Below are 22,869 nucleotides of genomic sequence, written 5' to 3' on the forward strand. Positions count from 1 at the left end.
TCAGGAGGGAGCTGGGTGATGGCAGGTGCGCTGCAATGAGGAGCAGAGGTAGAGCGGGAGAGAGAGCAGCGCACAATTCCTCACATACAAAGCAGCAGAGAGGAGCAAAACTTTATTTACTTTATTTCAACAATCATGTAGTACACAACAATACATACAAAACAAACACAATGATATGTCACTTGTATAGTCTGGCACATGGAAGCCCGCCACTTTAAGAAAAAAATATCCCGATGCTAAGTCATAATTAGAAGATAAAAAGTCGAAATTATGGGATAAAAAGCCATAATTTTGAAATAGGAAAGTCATAATTATGAGATACAAGCTGCGCATGTGCCGCCTCCTTCGCTGGCGCCTTCGTCACGTGGCACTAGACACGTGCAGTTTTGTCTCATAATTGTGACATTTTATCTCATCATTTTGACTTTTTGATGTCGTAATTCTGACTTCTTATTTAATAATTTAGACTTTTTATCTCACAATTATGACTTTCCTATGTCAAAATTATCACATTTATCTCATAATGTAGACTTTTTATGTCATAATTCTGACGTTTATATCATTTCTCATCATTCTGACTTTTTAATCTCACCATTATGATTTTCCAATCTCCCAACTACGACATTTATCTCATAATTTTGACTTTTTATCTCATAATTAGGATTATCAAATCTCCTAATTATGACATTTATCTCATAATTTTGACTTTTTATCTCATAATTAGGATTTTCCAATCTCCTAATTATGACATTTATCTCATAATTTTGACTTTTTATCTCATAATTAGGATTTTCCAATCTCCTAATTATGACATTTATCTCATAATTTTGACTTTTTATCTCATAATTAGGATTTTCCAATCTCCTAATTATGACATTTATCTCATAATTTTGACTTGTCTCATCATTTCAACATATCTCATTATTCGACTTTATCTCATAATTAAGACTTGTTTTATCTCATAATTCTGACCTTTTTATCTCATAATTTCAACTTTTTATCTGATCATTTAGACTTTTTATCTCGCAATTTTGACTTTTCTCTTATTTTGACTTTTTTTAATGACTTTATCTCACAATTTGACTGAATGATTGATTGCGTCTTTATTTTGAGCTACACAAGAATAAATGTGTACTGTACATTGTAGCCACACTGGGTAGAGCAAGCAGAAACATGTACACATGCATGTACTGTACAGTAGAGGTATGGAACAGAATGTAAATACAAATATAAACACAAAATAAATCAGCTCAAACAGGAGCCGGAAGAAGACAAACGTTCATGCGTTCATCAGCTGGAGGCTTGATGACTGCAATGGCCTCTACACTGGAGTCAATCAGTTCCTCCTCCGCAGGCTCCGGTTGGTACGAAACGCAGCTGCTCGCCTTCTTGCTAATGCTCCAAAATGCGCCCATATCACTCCAGTTCTCCGTTCTCTCCATTGGCTCCCGCACAGTCTAGAATCCATTTTAAAGTCCTTTAATTTGTGTTCAACTTGCTCCAGCATTCTGCGCTCTTCACAACACACAACATTAGGATGAAATACAAACAATGGGCGGATTGCGCTTTTGCCCCCACACTTTGGAAGTCCCTTCCACCTGCGCTACGATCTCCTACGGAGTTGTCCGTTTTTCACTCTCTTTTAAAAACTCATTTATTCAGACTGGCTTGTGGCACATGATGATCATATGTACTTTAGTTGGGATTCTGTGCCTGGATTTTTATTTTTTTATTTTGTTTGACTTGTTTTTATTCTATCTTATTCGATTTGCTATGACCACTTTTTACTCTTGTGAAGCTTCTTGGCCACCATTGCTGCTCTACAAATAAACTTTGATTTGCTCTTTTTGATGACTTCTGCTTGACTCTTTTTATGTCATAATTATGATTTAGCGTTGGGATATGTATTTTCTTTCCATGGAAACGGGCTTCCATACCACGGTGTGGCCAGTATACTTATTGGAGTGTACTGACGGAAGTATTTCATCCCTGCTGCTGCTTTTGGTCCACACGATCAAAAGGCTTGGTAACGAGCATCCTATCCTTAAAGTCTTCATAAGCACGGAGGACAGTCACGGCCGCCGCCACGAGTTCCTGCACTTCTGGTCGCAGATATGAGACCCCCTCATTCTGCAAGGACTTGGCACGGGGCTTGTGGGGGCATGAGTTGGACACCACCTGCAGGGAGAGAGAAGGCTGCCACATGGAATGGCTGCAGCTGCACGGCCAAGTACGGTACTTACTGTTAGGAAGACGGAATCCTGAAAGAAGGAGGAGACACGGGATGTTCATACGGAGGATTAATGATTCGACAAAAGAGCCACAGGAGGACTTTGAACTCGTCTCACCACCCTTGTCATAAAATCAAACACAGTCCCGTGTGCTCACCGTTATACTTTCTCCTGCAAACGTAACGTCCAGCCGCAGCGGCCGCCAGGAGGAGGAGAAGCGCCGTCACGCCTCCAGCGACGGGACCAGCGGGAAACTTTGGGGGAGGAACTGGAACCAAGACAGAACTTTAAGACATGGCGCTCGCTTGGATCAGGGGTGTCACATTGTGAAAAATGAAAAATGCTTTGATATTTTGGAAGATATGCTAAGAAGTTATTATATATTTCAAGAAATCTCAGCATGGTCATATCGGTGAAAATATGTATTATTAATATCAGCTTCACTCTTTTGTTTTTTCCAAATATTTCAACTTTCTTCTTAAATAATCTTCGTAAATGTTCTTTTTGTAATATGACTTTATTGCCATAATATTTAGACTTTATTCCCATCATATTAGAACTTTTCCCCATCTCATTTTCCAAAAATTACAACTGTATTGATTATGTTATGACTTTTTTTTTTAAATATGTATTTTTTCTTTCATGTTTCGACGCTGTGCTTCTAAAATGACATTATTTTTCCCCACAATATGACAAGTTTATTCCCATAAAATTGCAACTTTTGTTCTCTTCAGTATACAACTTTTTTCTTTTAATATTTTGACTTTATTCCCATAATATTTTGACCTTATTATCATAATACAGTCAAACCTGTCTTAGCGGCCACCTTTATAGAGAGGCCACCTGCCTATAGCAGCCACTGAAAAATCCCCCGCAGCAAATTTACATGTTATAGACCCTGTGTATAGCAGTCACCTGTCCAACACGGCCAGCGGCCACCCATTTTGTCTCCCTTGGTCAATATCTGACTGCATATAGCGGCCAAATTACCAACTCAAGTAGAAGCTTCATGCACGAAAAAGTTTTGTTTTTCAATCAATGAAGCCGTCGTGTGTAGACTTTAATTACTGAGTCCTAGCTCAGTCACAATCATTCACAAGATCCACACAAACTGTCAGTTGTTCCACATAAAAAGCCGTCTTCTTTTGGGCTTGTTATTTCCTGGTCAAACATGTAACTTTAAGAGCATTTGCACCAAAACATTACCGCAAAGTATGCTGGGAACAGGACATGCTCCCAGCGACGCTACAATAAAAAAAAAAAAACATACGCTAGCATGCATGCGGCAGCGGGAGCAAAACTGAGTTGGGTTGTACTTAATTGAAGTATTTTAGAATGTACTCACGTTATTTCTCATCAATCCTCATCCACAAATCCATCAAAGTCCTCATCTTCTGTATTCGACACAAACAAAGCCGTCTTCTTTTCCGTTCGCTACTAGTCTGTTAACTTGTCAGTGTTATTCAGCTCCGAAGCAAAGAAGGAAACTTCTCCTGTTGCTTCTGCCAACTTTATTTCTTGAACGCGGCCACCAGACAGCAGCTCAGAACACACACACATCTCTCAGCATCGTCTCTCCTTCCTGCTTGCCCACAAGGCAAAGGTTAAACAAGCCCCACTACATAGCTGTCCAGCCAATGCCTGTAAGAAATGACACCGTTTATTTCCTGGTGTGCACTGGTCAATACTGTAATGCCGCTTGTTGTGGGGAAGGAGAGACTCACGTCGCCGATGCACTTTAATGGCTTTATTAACAGCGGAGAACACTGCAGGACTTTACATCCACGCCAACATAAACACACTTCCCAACTCTCTCCAAACTCACAGCTAGCACTGAGCCTAGCTCTCCTGCTCGGGACGCCCACCGTCTCTTCCCGTCACTTCCTGATGAACTAAAGCTGTAATGACACTCTGCCGTATGAAAAGTCAAATATTAAAAACAAGCGTAAGACATTACTAGCACAGCTTGGTTCTGTGGGTCGTGGATATATTCTATCAGTTATTATTAAGCCTCTAGCTTCCTTTTAGTAAGTAAAAACCTTGGCTATGATTGCACTACATTGTCATGTAGACCTACAAAGTACACTTGGAAGAACAAGAGGTGAATAAATGTATTGCAACTGATGTGAAACTGATGAGGGGTAGGATTAAATAAGCTTTGCTTCTTCCTACTCCTTTTTGGACATGCAAAATTGTGAATTGTACTATGTGATGTGCTACTGTTTGACTCACATGCATGATCAGGATGAATTAAAACCATGAACCATGATAATAACAAGCCTAGTAGTGCTGTACAACTTTTATCCGCAGTCCGCAGTGCCCTCTACTGGTCAACATTATTATTATTTTTTCCCTTTTTTTTCTCCTCTACTGGTCAACATTCAAACTGGACGCCAACCTGTCTATAGAGGCCACTAGAGGGAGTCTGCAAAAGTGGCCTCTATAGACAAGTTTGACTGTATTATAACTTTGTCGCTACCTAATTTTCCAAAAATTACAATTTACGTAATTTTTTTGTTTTGTTTGTTTCTCATAATATAATGACTAATATTATATAAAGTATATATAATATTATATAATATATAATATTATATATATATATAGTATATGGATTGTACTTTCCATCCATCCATTTTCTATACCGCTTCTCCTCATTAGGGTCGCGGGGGCATGCTGGAGTCTATCCCAGCTGACTTCGGGCAACAGGCGGGGTACACCCTGGACTGGTGGCCAGCCAATGGCAGGGCACATATAGACAAACAAGCATTCACACTCACATTCATACCTATGGACAATTTAGAGTCTCCAATGAAGCTAACATGCATGTTTTTGGAATGTGGGAGGAAACCGGAGTACCCGGAGAAAACCCCCCCACACACGGGGAGAACATGCAAACTCCACACAGAAATGCCCAAGGGAGAATCCAACCAGGTCTTCCCATCTCCAGACTGTGACTGTGTTGGCCAACGTGCTAACCACTAGACCACCGTGCGGCCCTGGATTGTACTTTAAAAAGTAAAAGTAAAATCTGACATTTTCTTATTTGATTACAATTTATTTTGATGTTATTCTGATAAAAAGACAGCTGGTTTTTTTTTATTTCTGCTGTTTTTGGCTTTTTTAATTTTCCATTTAAACTCTCTACTTGTAAATTTTCTTCTCCTAGTTTTGACTTTATTCCCATCATATTTGGACTTTTTCCCCAACCTAACTTTGTAAAAATTACAGCTCATTTGTGTTTTGTTTGTTGCACAAACCATAATGACTTTTTTTTTGTTAAAGTATGGATTTTTTCTTTAATATTTCAACTCTGTGCTACTAAAATGACAATATTTCCCCCCATAATATTACAATTTATTCTCGTAAAACTGAGACTCTTTTTCTCTTTAGGATACATTTTTTTTCTCCTAATATTTTGACTTTTTTCTGATAATATTACAGCTTTTTACATTTTTCTCCTCTTTCAGTTTCCTTCTTTTTTTTCTCATAATTACGACTTCATTGCCATCATATTTTGGCTTTATTCCCATGATATTGTAATATCTGTGACTTGTGTGCCTGGGCCTTTAAGGGGCGGGGCTTGGGAAGTGGCGGTGCATCGTCACGAGCAAGAGAGCGAGAGGTCGGAGTGCTAGGAGAGTGTTCAGGAAGTTGGAAGTGCTGTGGATGCTGGCGTGGGTTGTGGCCTACAGCAGCCCTTGTGTGAATGTGAACTGTTGCAAAGTTCTCCGCTGTGAAGCGATTGAAGTGCGTCGGCGACGTGAGTCTCTCCTTCCCCACAACCTGGGGCATTACAGTATTATAACTTTTTCCCCAACCTAATTTTCCAAAAATTACAACTTAATTGTGTTTTGTTTATTGTTCTTAATGTTACAACTTTAAAAATGTGTATTTTTTCGTTAATATTTCAATGCTGTGCTACAAAATGACATCTAATGACATATTTTTCCCCGTATTTTTTCCCTGTATTTTTCCCATAAAATTGTTTCCCATAATTCGTTTGTTTTCTCTAAAAAAATTAAGAAAAAACATTTTTCTTTAATATTTCACCTTTGTGCTACTAAAGTGACATTATTTTTCCTCACAGTATCACAAAATTATTTTTGTAAAACTACACCTTTTTCTTACTAGATGACAACTTTTTCTTTTCATATTTTGACTTTATTCTTGTAAAATTACTGCTGATTGTTCCATTTTTGCGACTTAAAAAAAATAATGTGAACTTCCGACATTTTCTTGTAAGAGTACAACTTTTTTCTTTCAATATTTTGACTTAGGCCGCACGGTGGTCTAGTGGTTAGCATGTTGGCCAACACAGTAACAGTCTGGAGATGGGAAGACCTGGGTTGGATTCTCCCCTGGGCATTTCTGTGTGGAGTTTGCATGTTCTCCCCGTGTGTGTGTGGGTTTTCTCCGGGTACTCCGGTTTCCTCCCACATTCCAAAAACATGCATGTTAGCTTCATTGGAGACTCTAAATTGTCCATAGGTATGAATGTGAGTGTTTGTCTATATGTGCCCTGCCATTGGCTGGACACCAGTCCAGGGTGTACCCCGCCTGTCGCCCGAAGTCAGCTGGGATAGGCTCCAGCATGCCCCCGCGACCTTAATGAGGATAAGCGGTATAGAAAATGGATGGATGGATATTTTGACTTATTCCAATAAATCACAGCTGTTTTTTTTTTCATTTCTGCTGCTGTTGGCTTTTTAAATTTTAAAATAAAATAAGATTTATGATTTTTTTTCCCCCATAATATTACGTGGTGATTTTGATAAAATTGTGACTTTTTTCTCTTTAGAATACAACATTTTTCTGTTAATATTTTGACTTTATTCCTTTTTTTCATTTCTGCTGCTGTTGGCTTCTTGTTGTAAATTTTCTTCACAATTATGACTTCATTCCCATAATATTTTGATTTAATTCTCGTGATATTATCACTTTGTCGGCTCCCTAATTTCCTGAAAAATTACAACTTTGTTGTTTTGTTTGTTTTCATAAAATTACCATTTTAAAAAAGAGAAAAGGAAAATACAGACTTTTTCTCGTTCGATTACAACTTTTTTCTCTTCATATTTTGACTTTATTCTCATAAAATGACTGCTGATTTTTGCATTTATGCTGTTTTTTTTTAATTTGTAGTTCTCTTGTTAAATGATATTTCAGAATTTAAAAAAAGGCCACAGGACACCACGCTATGGACACCCCTGGCTGCGATGAAGCGCAAGACTGCCGAAGGATGAAGAAGACGGGAAAGTCTTCCGAGCCCACACCAACACGATCACGCCCAACCCAACTCACCCCAGTTGGTTCTGATCTTATCTTTGTCCAGCCGGGTGACCATCTGCTCCTTGACGCCATCCAGCTCAAACACGCACTCGTGCTCCCCCCACTCGGCGGCCGGGACGGATGACAAGTCAATGTTGACGCTCATCTGGAAGGTTCCGTCGTGGTTGTGGAGGATCTCCCCGTGTTCCACGTGCTCGTGGACCTCCTCGCTGTCTCTCCTCCAGAAGAGCATGGCCCTGTCGGGGAAGAACCCCGTGGCGTGGCAGCAGACTGGCGATGAGGGCGTCTTCTGGAGGAGAGACATCACGGGAAGCTCTGCAGACGGAGACAACAAGTAGCGTCACGTGGTAGCACACTGATGCAGTGTGTGTGTGTGTGTGTGTGTGTGTGTGTGTGTGTGTGTGTTGCAATTGCAACGCCACCTTTTCTCTCCAGGACGCTCTTCCCGTAGTGGACGTACTTCTTCAGCCACTCGGGGCACTTGTAGATGTAATAGTTCTTGTTGTATTCTAGTCTGGCCGTCTCTGTGTCCCAAAGGAGTTTGGTGGTGAAAGCCTGCGGGTTCGGGGCGGTCCAGGTCAGAGTCTCCAGGTTCAACGAGATGAAGTCTTCCCCGTCGTAGCCGTACTGGTTGAAGCCCTCCACTTCGCCTGTCTCGTCGTCCACTTCGCATCCGTTCATCCTCTGCAAGATGTGGCTGCCTGAGAGGGATGAAGACCACTACAGTCCCTTCTGGTAATAAATGTCAAACCGATGTCCACCAATACGCACCCCCAGATTGGTTTAAGCGTCGACTAAAAGCATCGAGTTTTTCCCTGAAGACCTTCTGGTTGCCGGAGCACTTGAGCTTGTACCAGTGCAGGTGGTACGGCTCAGCCTGGACCAGTTCCTTCATCCAGTCCTGTTTGGGCTCCGCCGACTGGATGTTGCTGTCGCAGTAGCCCACCTGGACGTCGTCCACCATGGCCACGCCAACAAACTCTGGGAAGTTTCGAATTCCCGAGGTGGCGGTGAGGAAGTATTTGAGAGAATGTTTCACTGCAGAGACATTTCACACTCGTTAGGCCTGTCACCATAACAAATTTTGCTGGTCGATAGTTGTGCTAGAAATAACTGTCGATAATCCATATTATCGGCAACATTTTTGAGACCATTTTGTTGCATTTCTTTTGCAATGTAGCAAGCGACACCGTCTGTGAGCGAGCATCATTTTGCGCTATTTTGCTTATATTTACTTTGCCGACCAAACGCCTCAGTAAACGTTGGCTGTCGGGACGAAGGCTCTGCTGCACCTCCAGCGGTGAATGACAGGAGGGTTCACGCTCTCCATTCATTCCACGATAGAACCAATGAGCACAGACAGATGCAGAGTGAACCCTCTTGCCATCCAGCCTGTGTGGCACAGAGAGACCAGCACATGGAACACACACGCATGCGTGCACATGTCAATTTATCGAGGGTGGCATAAACATCGACTTTTTTTTTAATTATTAGATTAATCGGTTTGTTGATTATCGCGACAGGCTCAACACTCGTCATTTATGGTCCAGTTAAAATAGAATAGTCTGTTTTTCCTGTTCATCTTGTCAAATGTAAACACAGACTAGGACAGGTGTCGGAACTGGGCATAAATTAACCAGCAATATAATTATCACGCATATATCGTAGTAGCGTTAAAGTGGGTTGCCCTGTAGGAATGTCTGTTATAGCGGTGACCCAGCAACAGAGAAGGTGGCGACTCACGGCGCCACGGTGTCTGCTGACTCCAAGGATGCAGTCGCATACTAACCAATGTCCTTCGAGGCTGTGCTGAAATGTGCTTCATACCACACATGTATTACTGATAACTGCCACAGAGACGCATTCACATAGAAAAAACAAGTACAGCTGTGCAGCTGGGTTGCTCATCCCATCCCTTAGAGTTGCACAACCTTGTAGATAGGGAATAGCCAAATAAAAAGAGAGCTCAGAGAACGTATCCAGAGCGGTTTGGGAAGGCAACTCTGGTGCGTCCCTTTGTTCTCCTCGCGAGCAAAAAGATACGCTTGTCGTCTTGTCTCTTCTGTAATTTTGCTGTGTTTTACAAGTGTCACAGGAGTTTGAACCTGACATTTACTTGGTCCTTCGAGCCGGATCCCAAGACACCTGAGGAGTCCAGTTGGAGAGTGGACGAGGCAGAAAGACCGTGGCCACGGCAGACCAGACCCTTTCATGGGCTGCCTTCTCAGCTCAACAACTGGAAGCCAAAGGTTAACGGGATACCGACAGGAGAGGAGACAACAACAGTAGGTCATTCATGTTTCATGTGCGTGCGCGTTAAGTCAGATTGAGTTATCTATAAAAATACTGTGTGAGATTTCCTGTAATCTATAAGTACGGGTACTGCAGTAAAGACAGTTAGAGTCTATAACCCAACGGGGAATACTGGTACCGAAAGGTAGGCAGTAAAGTAAAACCTTCAAGGATACTACAGTAGTCAATGTTGGAGTAAAAGGCAGATAGTGGCCCGGAAACGACTATCAGGGAGGACGGCAGAGTCTATGCGCATTTTAAATTCCGTGTTGTGTGCTTGTGAGTGTGAGTGGACACTAAGTTTCACTAGAAACTTAGCTCATCCCAAAGCGGTGAGACTGCAAAAGGTGACTTGTTGAGGAAGCAGAGGCAAGAATTCTACGCCCCCACCGGGAAGAAGCTTGAGAATTACCTCCACAAGTTGTTCATCACCTTCTCACTGGTAGAATCATCCTGTTATTAGATTCCCTAGGAATACCTTCATAACAGGATCCAAATCATTCAAAATGGGGAATAAAAATGGGAAACAAAAGAAACGAGAAGACCTCAAAAATAAAGATTGGTAATACGTTCAACAACAAGACCCGACAAAAGTAAAATACTTAGAGATATGGATAAACAAATATGGGTTTGACGGACAACTGAACTTGACCAAATTGACAACTCCGGACTGACATTGAAACTAAAAATAAACAGAGACTGACTAAAATGCGGACTGACGGGTATGACCATGTACCATTTTGGACTGTTCTAGCAGAAAGAAGGCAGAAGGGAGGTAATAAAAGTAAAGTGATAAAAGGAAAAGACAAAATGCAAAAAATAGACACATTCTTAAGCGAAGATGACCAAATTTACAGTATTTCCAAGGTGCGGGGGGTTATAAAGGCCGAGGTAGGGGACGTGGCAGAGGAGGAGGCAGTGGCCTGAATCGGGGTGGGTTTGCGTTTAAAAGAAACTACCCTGACAGTTCAGGGTGTTGGAACTGTGGGGAAGACGGTCACTTCTCCAGAGAATGCCCTAAAGGACGGTGTAAACCGCATGGGCAACGACAACAACCAACAGACTGCTTCGACAGCCATCAAGCCTGGGGACTAGGTGTTGATAAAAAGCACCAAAAAGAAGCACTGGCATTAACCCAAGTGGGAAGGTCCCTAAGTATTGTTGACAACACAAACAGCCCTAAAAATAGCTGAAAGATCAACCTGGATACATTTAACATTGTAAAAAAAAAAAAAAAGGTCCTTTCTGCAGAAAACCCCGACGGGAAAGGTGAGCAAAGCTCTGACATCAAGGTGGGTGCAGACATACAGAGTCTGTAAATACCTGACGGTTAGTGAAGAAATTACAAGACACCAATCCTACTCGAGGCGGGAACTCCTAAGGTTTTCTGTGAAATGACGGCAATAAGAGCAAAGTATTTTGTAGGGGATAGATAACTATTATGTTCCTAATTGGTATGGACTGCTTGTATGCGATCAGACTAATAACCTGATAACCTAATAACTAATAACCTGATTGGAATTTTACAAGAATAACATTGTAATATTATGAGGAAAAATAACGTCACTTTAGTAGCACAATGTAGCGCAAATGTTAAAGAAAAGTTTTGTACTGTTTAGTTTTTTAGAGAAAGAAAATAAAATTGTAATTTCTGGAAAATTAGGTTGTGGAAAATGTTACAAGAATAAACTCATAATTCAAACAAAAGAAAGCTGAAATGCTCTGAAAAAAAACCTTAGCAGAAATGGACACTTTTTTAAAAGTTTTTTGTATGTATATATATATATGTATATGTGTATATATATATATTTTTTTTTACAATGATGTGCATCACAGTAACTTTGATTCTGTTCACTATCATGGATAATCATTTCATTACTACAGTTATGTGTGACTGTTTCAATGCGGTATTATCATTGTGATCACTATCACAATTCATCATTTCATTACTACTATTAAGTGTGATTGTCATTGACAGATTTGTCATTGTGGTTGTTGATATTGATTTGTCCTTTGTCCTTATGTCCTTGTTCGTCTTTATAGTCATCACAGACATTTATTTGCTGATGTCGTTCTGTATGTTTCTGTTGTTCTGTTCTTGTTGTCACAATTGTTGTTGTTGCTGCTGTTGTCCTTGTCTCTTGTCTCTCTTTTTTTTGTTTTTGTCCCCTCTCGCCCCCCCCCCTTTTCTCTTCTTCTCTGTCCCCTCCTGCTCCGGTCCGGTCGCTCCAAATTTGCTTTATTACAAGCATCAAGGTCGAATAAATTTTGTATGACACGGGAAGTGTATATCACACTTCTCTCTGGCAGAGTAAATCTGTTGAGCACTTGACGGCATTTAGGTCTACAATTCTAACTGCTTTAAAGGCTGGACAGGACAGGGGTAAAAGAAAAAATAAATAAATAAATAAATAAATAAATAAAAGTTTTTTTTAAGATGCAAAAATAAAATACTTAGAAAATAAATTTTTAAAAAATACAACAACAAAAATTCAAAAAATTGCTGTCATTTTACGAGAATGGAGTCAAACATATTAACAGAAAAAAGTTGTAATCGAGCAAGAAAAAGTCCTAACTTTACAAGAATAATATTGTAATATTATGAGTAAAAATAACGTCACTTTAGTCGCACAAAATTGAAATTCTGGGGTCAAACGTTTCGTCGACATTATGGGTGTTGTCGGGGATAAAACTTGCAAACATCCAGCACTTCAGAGTCACACTACTAGCGATCGAACATTTTTGTAAATCTGGCAAGCGCACGGGAAGGCACGGAGGAGACTGATTGGTGATGGTCTACTGTCCCTTAGTCAGTCAGGACGCAGAACACAATACACGTTTGTACGCTGTAAAAAGCAAAAATAAAAATGTGTATTTTAGTTCATTCATTTTGAAATTTTTATTTTTAAGCAAAACATTTGGAAAATTGGCTTAAATATGCCTATTTTTGGTCTAATAATAGGTCGCAGTCAGGTGCCCTGCTTCAGAATCCCAGAGTTCGTTGGCTTCCAAATTCGGAGCTCCTTCCATGAGCACAGTCTGTCGGCTGACACACCAGACCACATTTGGTCTTCAGTGAGAGAATGCGCTCACTAATGGATGAATATTTCATTAAGAGTTAGTGTAAAGCAGGGGTCACCAACGCGGTGGCCGCGGGCACCAGGCAGCAACCCATGGCCACATGAGGCGCCTGCAAGCCTGCTTTTCATTCAGGTTTTCAGTTAGTATGTGAGTATGTGTAGTATGTGAGAACACTGGAAAGAAAGAAATACAAAATGTGAGTTGTGGATACCCGCATTTTGGTAAAACAAGCATATTGGCTTTGTTTGGGTTGAAATAAGCGATGACAATAAATGTTACAAACAGCAGCGGAGCCCGAAATGTTTCATTGGGGTGGCCAGGGTGAGACCATTACTCACATAGGGGTGCCAATAAGTTGATTCCTGAATTGTCTAGATGGCCAATGGGGTGGCCGGAGATACCCCGTAGCTCCGCCACTGTTGTGTGCTGCAGTGAAATGCGTCCAAGCGGAAACGGCGGTTCGGCTGAACTCATGTTCACTTGGGTTTGGTGACTGTAAGTTATTATGTGGTTTAAATAAATGAATGCATTTTATACTTTCATGCATACACTTTATGTAATTAAATTTGCCTATTGTTCCGTATTTCTCCTTTGGGAAAAAAACAATAATTGTAAAAAACCTGCAATTCTTATATCGTTTAAAAAAGTACTGCATTATTGCTAGATAGACAGCATAATAGATTTATGCATATTGTATTGTATGTACTTTATTTATCCCACAGCGGGGAAATTTACTTATTACAGCAGCAAGACAAGTAAAGAGAACAGTGTAAAGAAAGCATAGTGTCTACAACATGGTTCAGGTGGTGCAGGTGTTGTAGAGCCTGACAGCGGTCGGTATGAAGGACCTGCGGAACCTCTCCTTCTTACACCGTGGGTGTAACAGTCTGGTGCTGAAGGAGCTGCTCAGGGAAACAACAGTGTCATGTAGCGGGTGAGAGGTGTTGTTCATGATGGATGTCAGCTTAGCCAACATCCTTCTCTCCCCCACTTCCTCCACGGAGTCCAGAGGACCGTCCAGGACAGAGCTAGCTCGCCTGATCAGTCTATTTATCCTGCTCCTGTCCCTGTCCGTGCTGCCCCCTCTCCAGCAGCCCACAGCATAGAAGATGGCTGAGGCCACCACAGAGTCATAAAAGGTCCGTAAAAGAGTCCTGCACACACCAAAGGACCTCAGTCTCCTCAGCAGGTGAAGGCGACTCTGGCCCTTCTTGTAGAGGGCGTGGGTGTTGACGGACCAGTCCAGCTTGTTGTTAAGGTGAACACCCAGGAATTTGTAGCTGTCTACCAACTCTATGTCCGCTCCCTGGATGTTCACCGGTGTAAAGTGAGATGTTTTCCTCTGGAAGTTAATGATCATCTCCTTTGTCTTTTGTGCAACGGTATATATATGTTATCTATTCATTGACTTATAGGCAAGTTAGAAATGCCACCTCTAATGTGCGGCCAGGCCCTTTATTTATTTTTCTGTATTTGGCCCTATATAAAAAAACAGCATGCAGACCTCAACTTCATTCTCATCAACAGTATAACTACCCTGATTTATATACCTTCAAATAAGCAAATATTCAAATAAGCTCACGCGCGCCCTTTCGCACATAAATATTTCTTTCATGCGTTTTTCAACGCGATACCGTTATCTGATGCCTCAAAATGAAACCGGAACCAGACTTGTGTCTTATTGCGCACTTAAAAGAAGTGGTCCATTTGTGGCAACTTGGGGGCAGAAAGGCAGAAATAAGTAAAGGCGAGCTCACCTGCTGATGAAACCTCCAAGACGAGCAGTAAGGCAAAAAAGCCCTTCACGTAGTTTGTTGACATGCTGGGAAGGACTCGAGTCCTCCTCAAGACCTCCGTGGGGGTTGCTCCAGAAGTGGGCGGGTCGATACAGATATCGGTACTGTGGAAACCAGGGTAGTAGAGACTCGCGAGACTCACCAGGGCACGTCCATCTCCTCCTCCTTTTCTCGCCTTGATGAAATGTAAAACCGGATGTTGCACCGTGTAAGCGCTGGATTGTGTCTATAATATTGTAAAATACCTTTCTGGATTATTTTATTCGCAAAAGGATGAAATATATACCTGTACTTCTCTGACTACTAACAGCAAGGAAGCAACGAAGAAGACTCGTTTATAATTTGGAACGCTTTCCCGCGAGATTTGGGCTCGTTCTGTTGTGCGAATGCCACGTCTCGGCTGAGCAGCTACAGGTAGCATCGTCAACCTGAGCGGAGGTGGCAACTCTTGGCCAGACATAAAGAAACACTCCACGGAGAGGCAGTCGGTGGACAAACGGCGTGGATAGTTTGCACTCTCTGGTGAGAATCTATCTTTTGTGTGCGCGGCGCAGTTTGTTTGCGTCAGCGAGCTGCTGCTGCTGCCGTTAGTATGCTAACTGCTAGCTAGCCACTTAGCCCCGCGAACAGCTGCAGTTTGTTTATTTGATGTCCGGCTTATTTTCCTGTTTGAGTTGGCATTAAAGTTAAGTGAAGGGATAGTTGGGTTTGGTCAGTCTCAATCGCATACGAGAAAGTGAAATCAGAACAAGAGACTCTTGTTACTGCTGAAGTTTTTACCATTGTGACCACACCACTATGTACTTAGTCGTGTATTCCTCTTGCGCGCCCTACAAGTTACATGTCCATCCATCTGTTTTCTATGCCTTTTAACCCCATTAGGGTCATGGGGGTGTGCTGGAGCCTATCCCAGCTGCCTTTGGGCGACAGGCGGGGTACACCCCGGACTGGTCGCCAGCCAATCTAGACAAACAACCATTCACATTCATACCGATGGACAAAATAGAGTCGCCAATTAACCTAACATGCTATTGGAATGTGGGAGGAAACCGGAGTACCCGGAAAAAACCACAAGTTAAATTGCCTAAAAAAGTCCTACTGAATGTAATGTAAATATGTTTTACATTTATCAGCCAAAGACAGAAGCCATAAGAATTAGTTTGATTGTATGGAGTGGAAAACACTGGGAGGCCATAGCTGGAGTTCTTACCTGATCCCATTTAAAATTTGACGGTGATACTGAATGATTTACACAGGTTTTTCTAAAGTTCGGATCAGGTGCTCCATATATGCACAATTCTGAGACACTTGGTCAAAGTCTCCATGGAAACTCGACTCGATGTTTTTTGACATGTTTTTGAAACGTAAGTCATAACATTGATGCGCTGTTGACACTCTGGCTTGGCTTTGTACTTGAGTACATTTACTGACTCAGTGAGTACGTTTACATGCACTAATCCCCATTACGCAACGTAACAGGACCATTTTTGTCCAAGATTGTGTTGGAGTTGGCATAATGTATGGCTCCAAAGGTGAGTTGCATTCAGTTTTATGTTTGTAACTGGTCTAATATTTGTGCTGTGTGATGCCTGCAGTTCTAATTGTATCCTGCAATGCTGTTTATCGGTCAATCCTCAGCTAAATAAGCTTTCCAGTGAAGTATAAAATAGGGCTTTGATGATACACTAATCTCACGATACAATATATATCATGATATTTGGCCAGTTGTATACATTTACATTTACATTTACATTTACATGAGTGAGTAATTTATTTCAAACAAGCATTAAAATGAAATAGGCTGTTCATCAGCTGATGAAAAGTTTGAGACCATAGCTAAAAAAAAACCTCAAGTAGAAATAAAACGTTCAAAAAAGGACTCAGTAATGAGTATCTGTGCCATTCTTGTTCATCACCTGAAAAATGTGTTTTGGTATGCTTGATGCCAGTGTTTCCAGGAGGCCATCCATCCCCAAATGCTCTCCTTTGGATTTAGATGAGGGGAACATGCAGGATGCTACAAAAGAGTGGGCTTATTCCTCTGGAAGGAGTCCTTTTTGAAGTGCAGCGTTGTCCTGTCATTACCACACAGATGAGGGCCTTCGGTCATGAAGGATGCCCCCTGTAACATCTCCACATAGCCGGCTGTCGTTTGACGCCCCTGCACAACCTGAAGCTCCATTGTGCAATTGAAGGATCATGATGGACCCCCCTCCGCTGTGCCGTGTGGAAAACATCTCAGGTGGGATCTCCTTGTCATGCCAGTAACTTTGGAAGCCATCAGGACCGTCAAGGGAGAATAAAACTTTTTTGCACATTTCATTTCCCATGTTTGGTGCTCTCCTGCAAATTCCAAATGGCCAATTAGGTGGCGTTGAAGGAGACGAGGCACTTGAAGACGTTTCTTGTTCTTGAAAGCCTTCTCTCAAATGGTGACGGTTATTGGACTGCACTCGGCACCAGTAACAACCTCCATTTGGGCCGAGGATGGTCCCGTGTCTTGACGGACAGCCAATGGGATCCTCCAGCTCAGGGCGGGTGACATTTTTTTTTGTGGCCTACCACTTGACTTTTTGTTCCATAACCCTCAGGATGCTAGAAGGCATTTGAAATGACTCTCTTACTGTGTCCAACCTCGGCAGCAATGGCGCGCTGCGAGAGGCCTTGCTTATGCAGCTCAACAATCCTGCTGCGTTCAAAGAGACAAAGCTGTTTTGCCTTTGCCATAAGAGAACATGACAGTGTGAATACCTGACCAAAATCACATTCAATTCACATTTTGCCAATATTTTGCCTTTTAAAGGCTGTGCTCTTTTGATCAGCCTGATGAACAGCCTGTTTCACTTTAATGCTTCTTTGCAATAAATTGCTTTTTTTGTCTCACTCCCATTTCTTCTTTTTGCATTGTGACACTCTCCTTAGAACCTCTGCAAGAGCCAACAGTGCAATGTCAAATATAAATTCTTGACATTTTTCAACTGGTCTTAACATTTTGATGAGGAGCGTACAGAATATCGCAGGATGGATAAAATCGACCTACCCTAGCATACGTAATACGCCTTGGGACGCAAGTAGGGGGCGGTGTAAAACTGTTAAGGTTCTGGGTCCTCATTTGTCTAGAAGGCGTTGGCTGTCACAAAGTCTGCCATTGAAGTAGCGCTAGTTCCTATCTATGGGCACAGTGAAATCAATGCGCCCAGAGAAGTATGTTTAAATGTTAATTAATGTTTAAAATCGTCAAAATATGACAAAATACTGTGAGTATTACATGTTATCATGAATGTACATGTTGCTGCATGGTCACAGCACCGATATAAAACCATAAAAAAAATTGTGGGAAGTTTCTTAGAGGGCTTTATAGTCTAAATAGGTGTGTCCCATTCCATGAATTGTTAGCTCCCTCATGCAGTTTTTTTCTCTTTAGAATGCAAAGAAAAGACAAAGAAATGTGAGTTCTTGTTTCACTTAAGGGTTGTGGAAGATAGGAAAAATTCCACAAAAAAGTGCAGTTTTTCTTTCAGGAGTAAAGCATACGATTATAAACCTGCAGCAACTTGTTCCTCACGGTTACGTTCAGAACATAACCGATAGAAGACAATCATCCCAGTGGTCTAATAGCCTCGTGTCCCGAGAGTAACTTCATGACGCATCTCATGGTTGTGGTTTTCCAGGTCATACTATGGGGTGTCGACATGTGCTGGCGGTGACACTGACCACATCGGCAGTACTGCTGCTGCTCACCTCCCGTCTATGCGACGCTCACGGCCACTCGCACGACGACCATGGCCACACCCATGGCCACCATCACCATCACGGCCACACCCATGGAGAGCACCACGGCCACTCTCACGGCCCGGAGGTGAAGATGTACCACGGTGCCAGCAAGTGGAGCGCCGAGGCCAACCTGTCACCAGGGGAGGAGGCGGAGGAAGACCACTGGCACGACCATGGGCATGCACACAACCACGACCATGGGCATGCACACGACCACGACCATGGGCATGCACACGACCACGACCATGGGCATGCACACGACCACGACCATGGGCATGCACACGACCACGACCATGGGCATGCACACGACCACGACCATGGGCATGCACACGACCACGACCATGGGCATGCACACGACCACGACCATGGGCATGCACACGACCACAACCATGGGCATGCACACGACCATGGTCATGACAATGTTGTTTATGAGGACAAGAGCGAAGATGGGAACAGGCCTGGATGGCTTAGGAGTGATGCAGAGAAGAGGACCATGACAGAACTGTGGATGCAGGTTAGAGTCCAAACAGTCATTCATCTTCCTTCACGTTCCTGTCCTGACTGGGCGACACTCTCCTTTCTCCCTCCCTCCCACCCTTCCCTCAGGCCGTGGGCGCCACGCTGCTAATCAGCGCCGCACCTTTCCTCATCCTCTTCCTAATCCCGGTTCAGTCCAACAGCGACCAGCACCAGAACCTGCTGAAGGTGCTGCTGAGCTTCGCGTCGGGCGGCCTGCTGGGCGACGCCTTCCTCCACCTCATACCGCATGCTCTCGGTAGGTCGTTGCTCATCAAGACCATCGATCAGATAACACCCTGCCTAGTGCCGAGCAACTCCCAACGTGAAGAAAAGCTCAAATCCCGCCTCTGTCTTGCAGAGCCACACTCCCACCACGGCGACCACGACGATCACGGAGACCCGCACGACCACGGCCACTCTCACGGTACGCGCATCTCGGACAAAGTGTCCAAAAGCTGCCTTCAGGTCAGTCAACTTTTCCCCGTCTGGCTCCACAGGCGCCGCCCACGATCACATGATGTCAGTCGGCCTGTGGGTTCTCGGCGGCATCATCGCCTTTCTGGTTGTGGAGAAGTTTGTGCGTTTGCTGAAGGGAGGACACTCGCATTCGCATTCACACGGCCACAGTAAGATAAAACACCTCCCAGTCATTAGCCTGGGTCTGTTGAGCTAATGCGGTTTTTGGGATCTTTTTCAGACAGCAAGGAAAAGGACAGTGACGGAGAGGAGGAGAAAGTAAAAGAAAGCAAAGGCAAAGCGGCACCAAAGAAGAAGAAGAGTGCAGGTGAAGAAAGAGCTTTTTGAAAAGTTGCTCTGACTCTCGCTCCGGCTCACGTGCTCGTGTTGGTGTTGCAGACATCAAGGTGTCGGGCTACCTCAACCTGGCAGCCGACTTCACTCACAACTTTACAGACGGCCTGGCCATCGGCGCGTCCTTCCTGGTGGGCCCAACGGTGGGCGCCATCACCACGATCACCATCCTGCTGCACGAGGTCCCGCACGAGATCGGAGACTTTGCCATTCTGGTCCAGTCTGGCTGCACCAAGAGAAAGGTGGGTGGCCGGAGACCCGGTTGTTTTTTTTGTTTTTTTCCGCCATTGCAACTTCCTGTTGTTAACTTCCTGTTTCCCATCAGGCCATGTGTCTGCAGCTGGTCACGGCCTTGGGAGCTCTGGCCGGCACCGCCTGCTCGCTGTTGGCGGAAGGCGTAGGCGCTGCCGCCACCGCCTGGATCCTGCCTTTCACCGCTGGCGGCTTTGTCTACATCGCCACGGTAACAGTGCTTCCGGAACTGCTGGCAGGTCGCTCCAGCTTCGGCCAGTCTGTGATGGAGATTTTTGCCCTGCTGTTCGGCGTGAGCATGATGGTTCTGATTGCCGAGTACGAGTGAGACATCACAAAAACTGGCAAGATTAAAACACTTTTTAATTTGTTGTCTTTGGCGGCATCTCTTATTTGTGACGGTTTCTTTTTTCTAAGGGAAAAGCATCATGCTCTTTTTTTTTTTTATGTTAAGCACACAACCGGATGGACACGTCTTGACAGGACATTGAGCACGTCCATCCAACTGTTCCTCACTGTGGTCACGGGTAAGCTGGAGCCTACCACAGCTGACGTTCATGTTGTCATGCAAATTGTTACGCATTTTATGCTTTTGTGTCTCAAGCAGAAGTGGACAGAATTCACGTTCGAGGTCAAAAGTATTGAAAGCGCCTCAGTTATTCTTGTACACGTGAAGTTTGGTTGTCCAACAATGCTTTGCAGAAAGCTTGTGCGGCAACGTCTGCGACTGTGACCAACAATAAAGGCTGATTCAAAGTTGTCCTGACGTTTTTGCTTGGTGCCAGACGCGCCATACGTATAATGAGGGCTCACGATGGAAATTGTTGTTACGGAGACGGCGTGTGCTTGTGAGCCATGCAGAAAGAAGTACAACCATGTTAAAATTACACCACTCTACGTTTTTACTACAGATACACAATCTTTTTTTTGATAACTTTCTGCTTCTCAAGACCGATATCACACCAGAGAGGTCACGTCTCTGTTTTAAAGCATTACGTTAGCATTCAGCCAAGGCCCCTCCCTCCAATGAGTCTTCTTTGGTTTGGCTCGTGACGTCGCCGGCCAGTGCGTTCCTGTACACCCCCTCCAGGGACTGCCTGGACCGCCCTCTGAACTTGAGCCCCACAAAGAAGTAGAGGAGCGGGTTGACGCAGCTGTTGAAGTAGGCCATGCCCTTCGCTGCGGGGAGCCAGAACTTCACCACATGACTGGAGCTGTCCACCATCCTGAGCAGCAGCAGGCCGTGGTACGGCGCCCAGCACAGGAAGAACGCGACGACCAGCAGGGCCACTATGTGCAGGGGGCGGGACTTCCCCGAGAGCCGGGTGCGACGGATGCCCACCCCGGCCAAGATGTAACAGCAGAGGATGACCAGGAAGGGCACCAGGAAGCCGCACAGGAAGCGGATGAAGTAGAGCACCATTCTGGTGTCTTTCTCCTGCACCTCCTCCACTGAGCACTTGCTCAGGTTCTTGGCATCCGGGTAGACCTGGCGGTAGAAGAAGTACGGTGCGCTGAAGAGGACGGCAGCCGCCCACACGCACACGGCCACCACCTTGGCGGCCCACACGGTGCGGTAGCGCCTGGTAAAGACCGGCCGCCAGACGCAGAGCGCTCGGTCCACGCTGATCACCGCCAGCAGGAAGACGGAGCAAAACATGTTAGCGTACTTGAAGAAGCCGTTGAACTTGCAGATGAAGACGCCGAAGGGCCAGTGGTCCAGGAAGAGCTTCTTCACCAGGGAAAAGATTCGGGTCAAGCAGAAGATATGGTCTGCGATGGCCAGATTGACCAACCACACGTTGAGGACGTTTGGCTGAGGAGCAGGAAGAAGAAGCGTTTAGGCCAGCTTACAGATGATGGTCACCTCAGTGTGACAGTGAGACGCGTTACAAAAAGACATCCACCTTGAGCTTGAAGCCTGCCACCCAGATCACGATGGAATTTCCCGGGATGCCCAGCAGGATGGTCAGCGTGTAGAGAACGACAGAGAGTGTGTCCATGTTGGCACCGCCAGCCTTCACCAGAGGGCCGCTCCAGGAGGAGTTGAGGAGCGCCAGAGACGTAGGATGCATCGTCACCTAAAGGAGGGATGAGAAGTCACAGTCATCGTCAGATGTTTATCTGGATGCCCACATGGTGCAGTAAGTAGGCTACGTTGTGCGTCGTGTGTGTTTTGATGTGTTGTTTGGCCGCAGTTTGCCCACCCCTGCTGCAGAGTCACCGAGCACCACACACTGAATCACGGCGCCGTCCACCGCATCGTTCCCATGGACAAATGAAACATTAGCATTCCCAGTAAGTGTGGTGGCGTTGCACAATCCTTTTTTCATCATTATTTCTTACTTCCATATTCAGGGTAAATGGTCATTCTCGGCCTGGTGTGGTCATTCTTTGTCTTGCGCAAGTGTGTGTGTGGGAGAAAGTGACACACACTTTTTGATTTATGTCTGGCACGCCATTAACCCATAAGACGCCATTTGAGAGGCATGACAGTGACACTTTAAATGTGCTAAAATGTGTTGTATACTGTGCAACTTTGTGCTTGACTTGAACTTATAAGTCCTCAAGTGACGTATGGAAAACATTTTCAAGTGCTTGTCATGTCCACAGACGTAATTTGAGGGGCGGACCTGTCCCCTGGACTTTTTCAAAAGGCAGTGTTGGTCCCCCGTATGTGTTTATCATCCAAAACAATGACCGATCGTAAACGGAGCAATGTGTGAATTATCAATAAAGTTTTCATTTTTATAGCAGTTCTCAATTAAGAACTGTTAAATTAGAAGACCTGTTTTTATTATTTGACTTTTTTTCTTGTTTATTGTTTA

At 43.9% G+C, this 22,869-nt stretch overlaps 3 protein-coding genes across 9 annotated transcripts in view; 1 reads left to right on the forward strand and 2 right to left on the reverse strand.

Moving 5' to 3' along the window:
• LOC129172802 (major histocompatibility complex class I-related gene protein-like) lies at window positions 1–14,908 on the reverse strand. 2 transcript variants are annotated; one of them, XM_054762865.1, is made up of 7 exons: window positions 14,648–14,783; window positions 8,289–8,555; window positions 7,940–8,218; window positions 7,530–7,832; window positions 2,389–2,499; window positions 2,244–2,261; window positions 1,980–2,178 (listed from the first exon to the last, which is right to left on the reverse strand). In XM_054762865.1, exons 1-7 carry the CDS (start codon window positions 14,709–14,711, stop codon window positions 2,126–2,128), a joined length of 1,095 nt encoding a protein of 364 aa, XP_054618840.1. In that variant the 5' UTR covers window positions 14,712–14,783; the 3' UTR covers window positions 1,980–2,125. The 2 variants fall into 2 exon arrangements, with proteins under 2 accessions (XP_054618841.1, XP_054618840.1); XM_054762866.1 differs by having other exon boundaries at window positions 1–2,261; window positions 14,648–14,908.
• Window positions 14,835–20,801, forward strand: slc39a7 (solute carrier family 39 member 7). Of its 4 annotated transcripts, XR_008567098.1 has the most exons (10): window positions 14,835–15,208; window positions 18,358–18,974; window positions 19,067–19,235; window positions 19,338–19,403; window positions 19,477–19,605; window positions 19,677–19,763; window positions 19,835–20,031; window positions 20,115–20,385; window positions 20,496–20,568; window positions 20,649–20,801. XR_008567098.1 is itself a non-coding variant. In XM_054762864.1 (9 exons), exons 2-8 carry the CDS (start codon window positions 18,366–18,368, stop codon window positions 20,367–20,369), a joined length of 1,512 nt encoding a protein of 503 aa, XP_054618839.1. In that variant the 5' UTR covers window positions 14,835–15,208; window positions 18,358–18,365; the 3' UTR covers window positions 20,370–20,385; window positions 20,496–20,801. The 4 variants fall into 4 exon arrangements, 2 of the variants coding, with proteins under 2 accessions (XP_054618839.1, XP_054618838.1); XM_054762864.1 differs by having other exon boundaries at window positions 20,496–20,801; XR_008567097.1 differs by having other exon boundaries at window positions 14,836–15,208; window positions 20,115–20,568.
• The window catches only part of LOC129172803 (C3a anaphylatoxin chemotactic receptor-like), an 8,953-nt gene continuing 6,636 nt past the window's right edge, over window positions 20,553–22,869 (reverse strand). For all 3 annotated transcript variants that reach the window (XM_054762869.1, XM_054762868.1, XM_054762867.1), the window contains exons 2-3: window positions 21,949–22,122; window positions 20,553–21,857 (exon numbers count right to left, since the gene is read on the reverse strand). In XM_054762869.1, coding sequence (XP_054618844.1) covers window positions 21,039–21,857; window positions 21,949–22,116 — 987 coding nt within the window. In that variant the 5' untranslated portion in view covers window positions 22,117–22,122 and the 3' untranslated portion in view covers window positions 20,553–21,038. The remainder of the gene's footprint in view (window positions 21,858–21,948; window positions 22,123–22,869) is intronic.

Source organism: Dunckerocampus dactyliophorus, chromosome 20, assembly GCF_027744805.1.
Source record: "Dunckerocampus dactyliophorus isolate RoL2022-P2 chromosome 20, RoL_Ddac_1.1, whole genome shotgun sequence".
NCBI lineage: Eukaryota > Metazoa > Chordata > Actinopteri > Syngnathiformes > Syngnathidae > Dunckerocampus > Dunckerocampus dactyliophorus.

Bases quoted from the DNA above. Each gene is read 5' to 3' on its own strand.
- LOC129172802 (XM_054762866.1), bottom strand. From the start codon at position 14,711: ATGTCAACAAACTACGTGAAGGGCTTTTTTGCCTTACTGCTCGTCTTG. The intron at 8,556-14,647 runs GTGAGCTCGCCT...ATGTCTCTGCAG, and splicing joins CTTGGAGGTTTCATCAGCAG to TGAAACATTCTCTCAAATAC. The intron at 8,219-8,288 runs GTGCGTATTGGT...CATCCCTCTCAG, and splicing joins ACGCTTAAACCAATCTGGGG to GCAGCCACATCTTGCAGAGG.
- slc39a7 (XM_054762864.1), top strand. From the start codon at position 18,366: ATGGGGTGTCGACATGTGCTGGCGGTGACACTGACCACATCGGCAGTA. The intron at 18,975-19,066 runs GTTAGAGTCCAA...CCCTTCCCTCAG, and splicing joins TGACAGAACTGTGGATGCAG to GCCGTGGGCGCCACGCTGCT. The intron at 19,404-19,476 runs GTACGCGCATCT...CTGGCTCCACAG, and splicing joins CGACCACGGCCACTCTCACG to GCGCCGCCCACGATCACATG.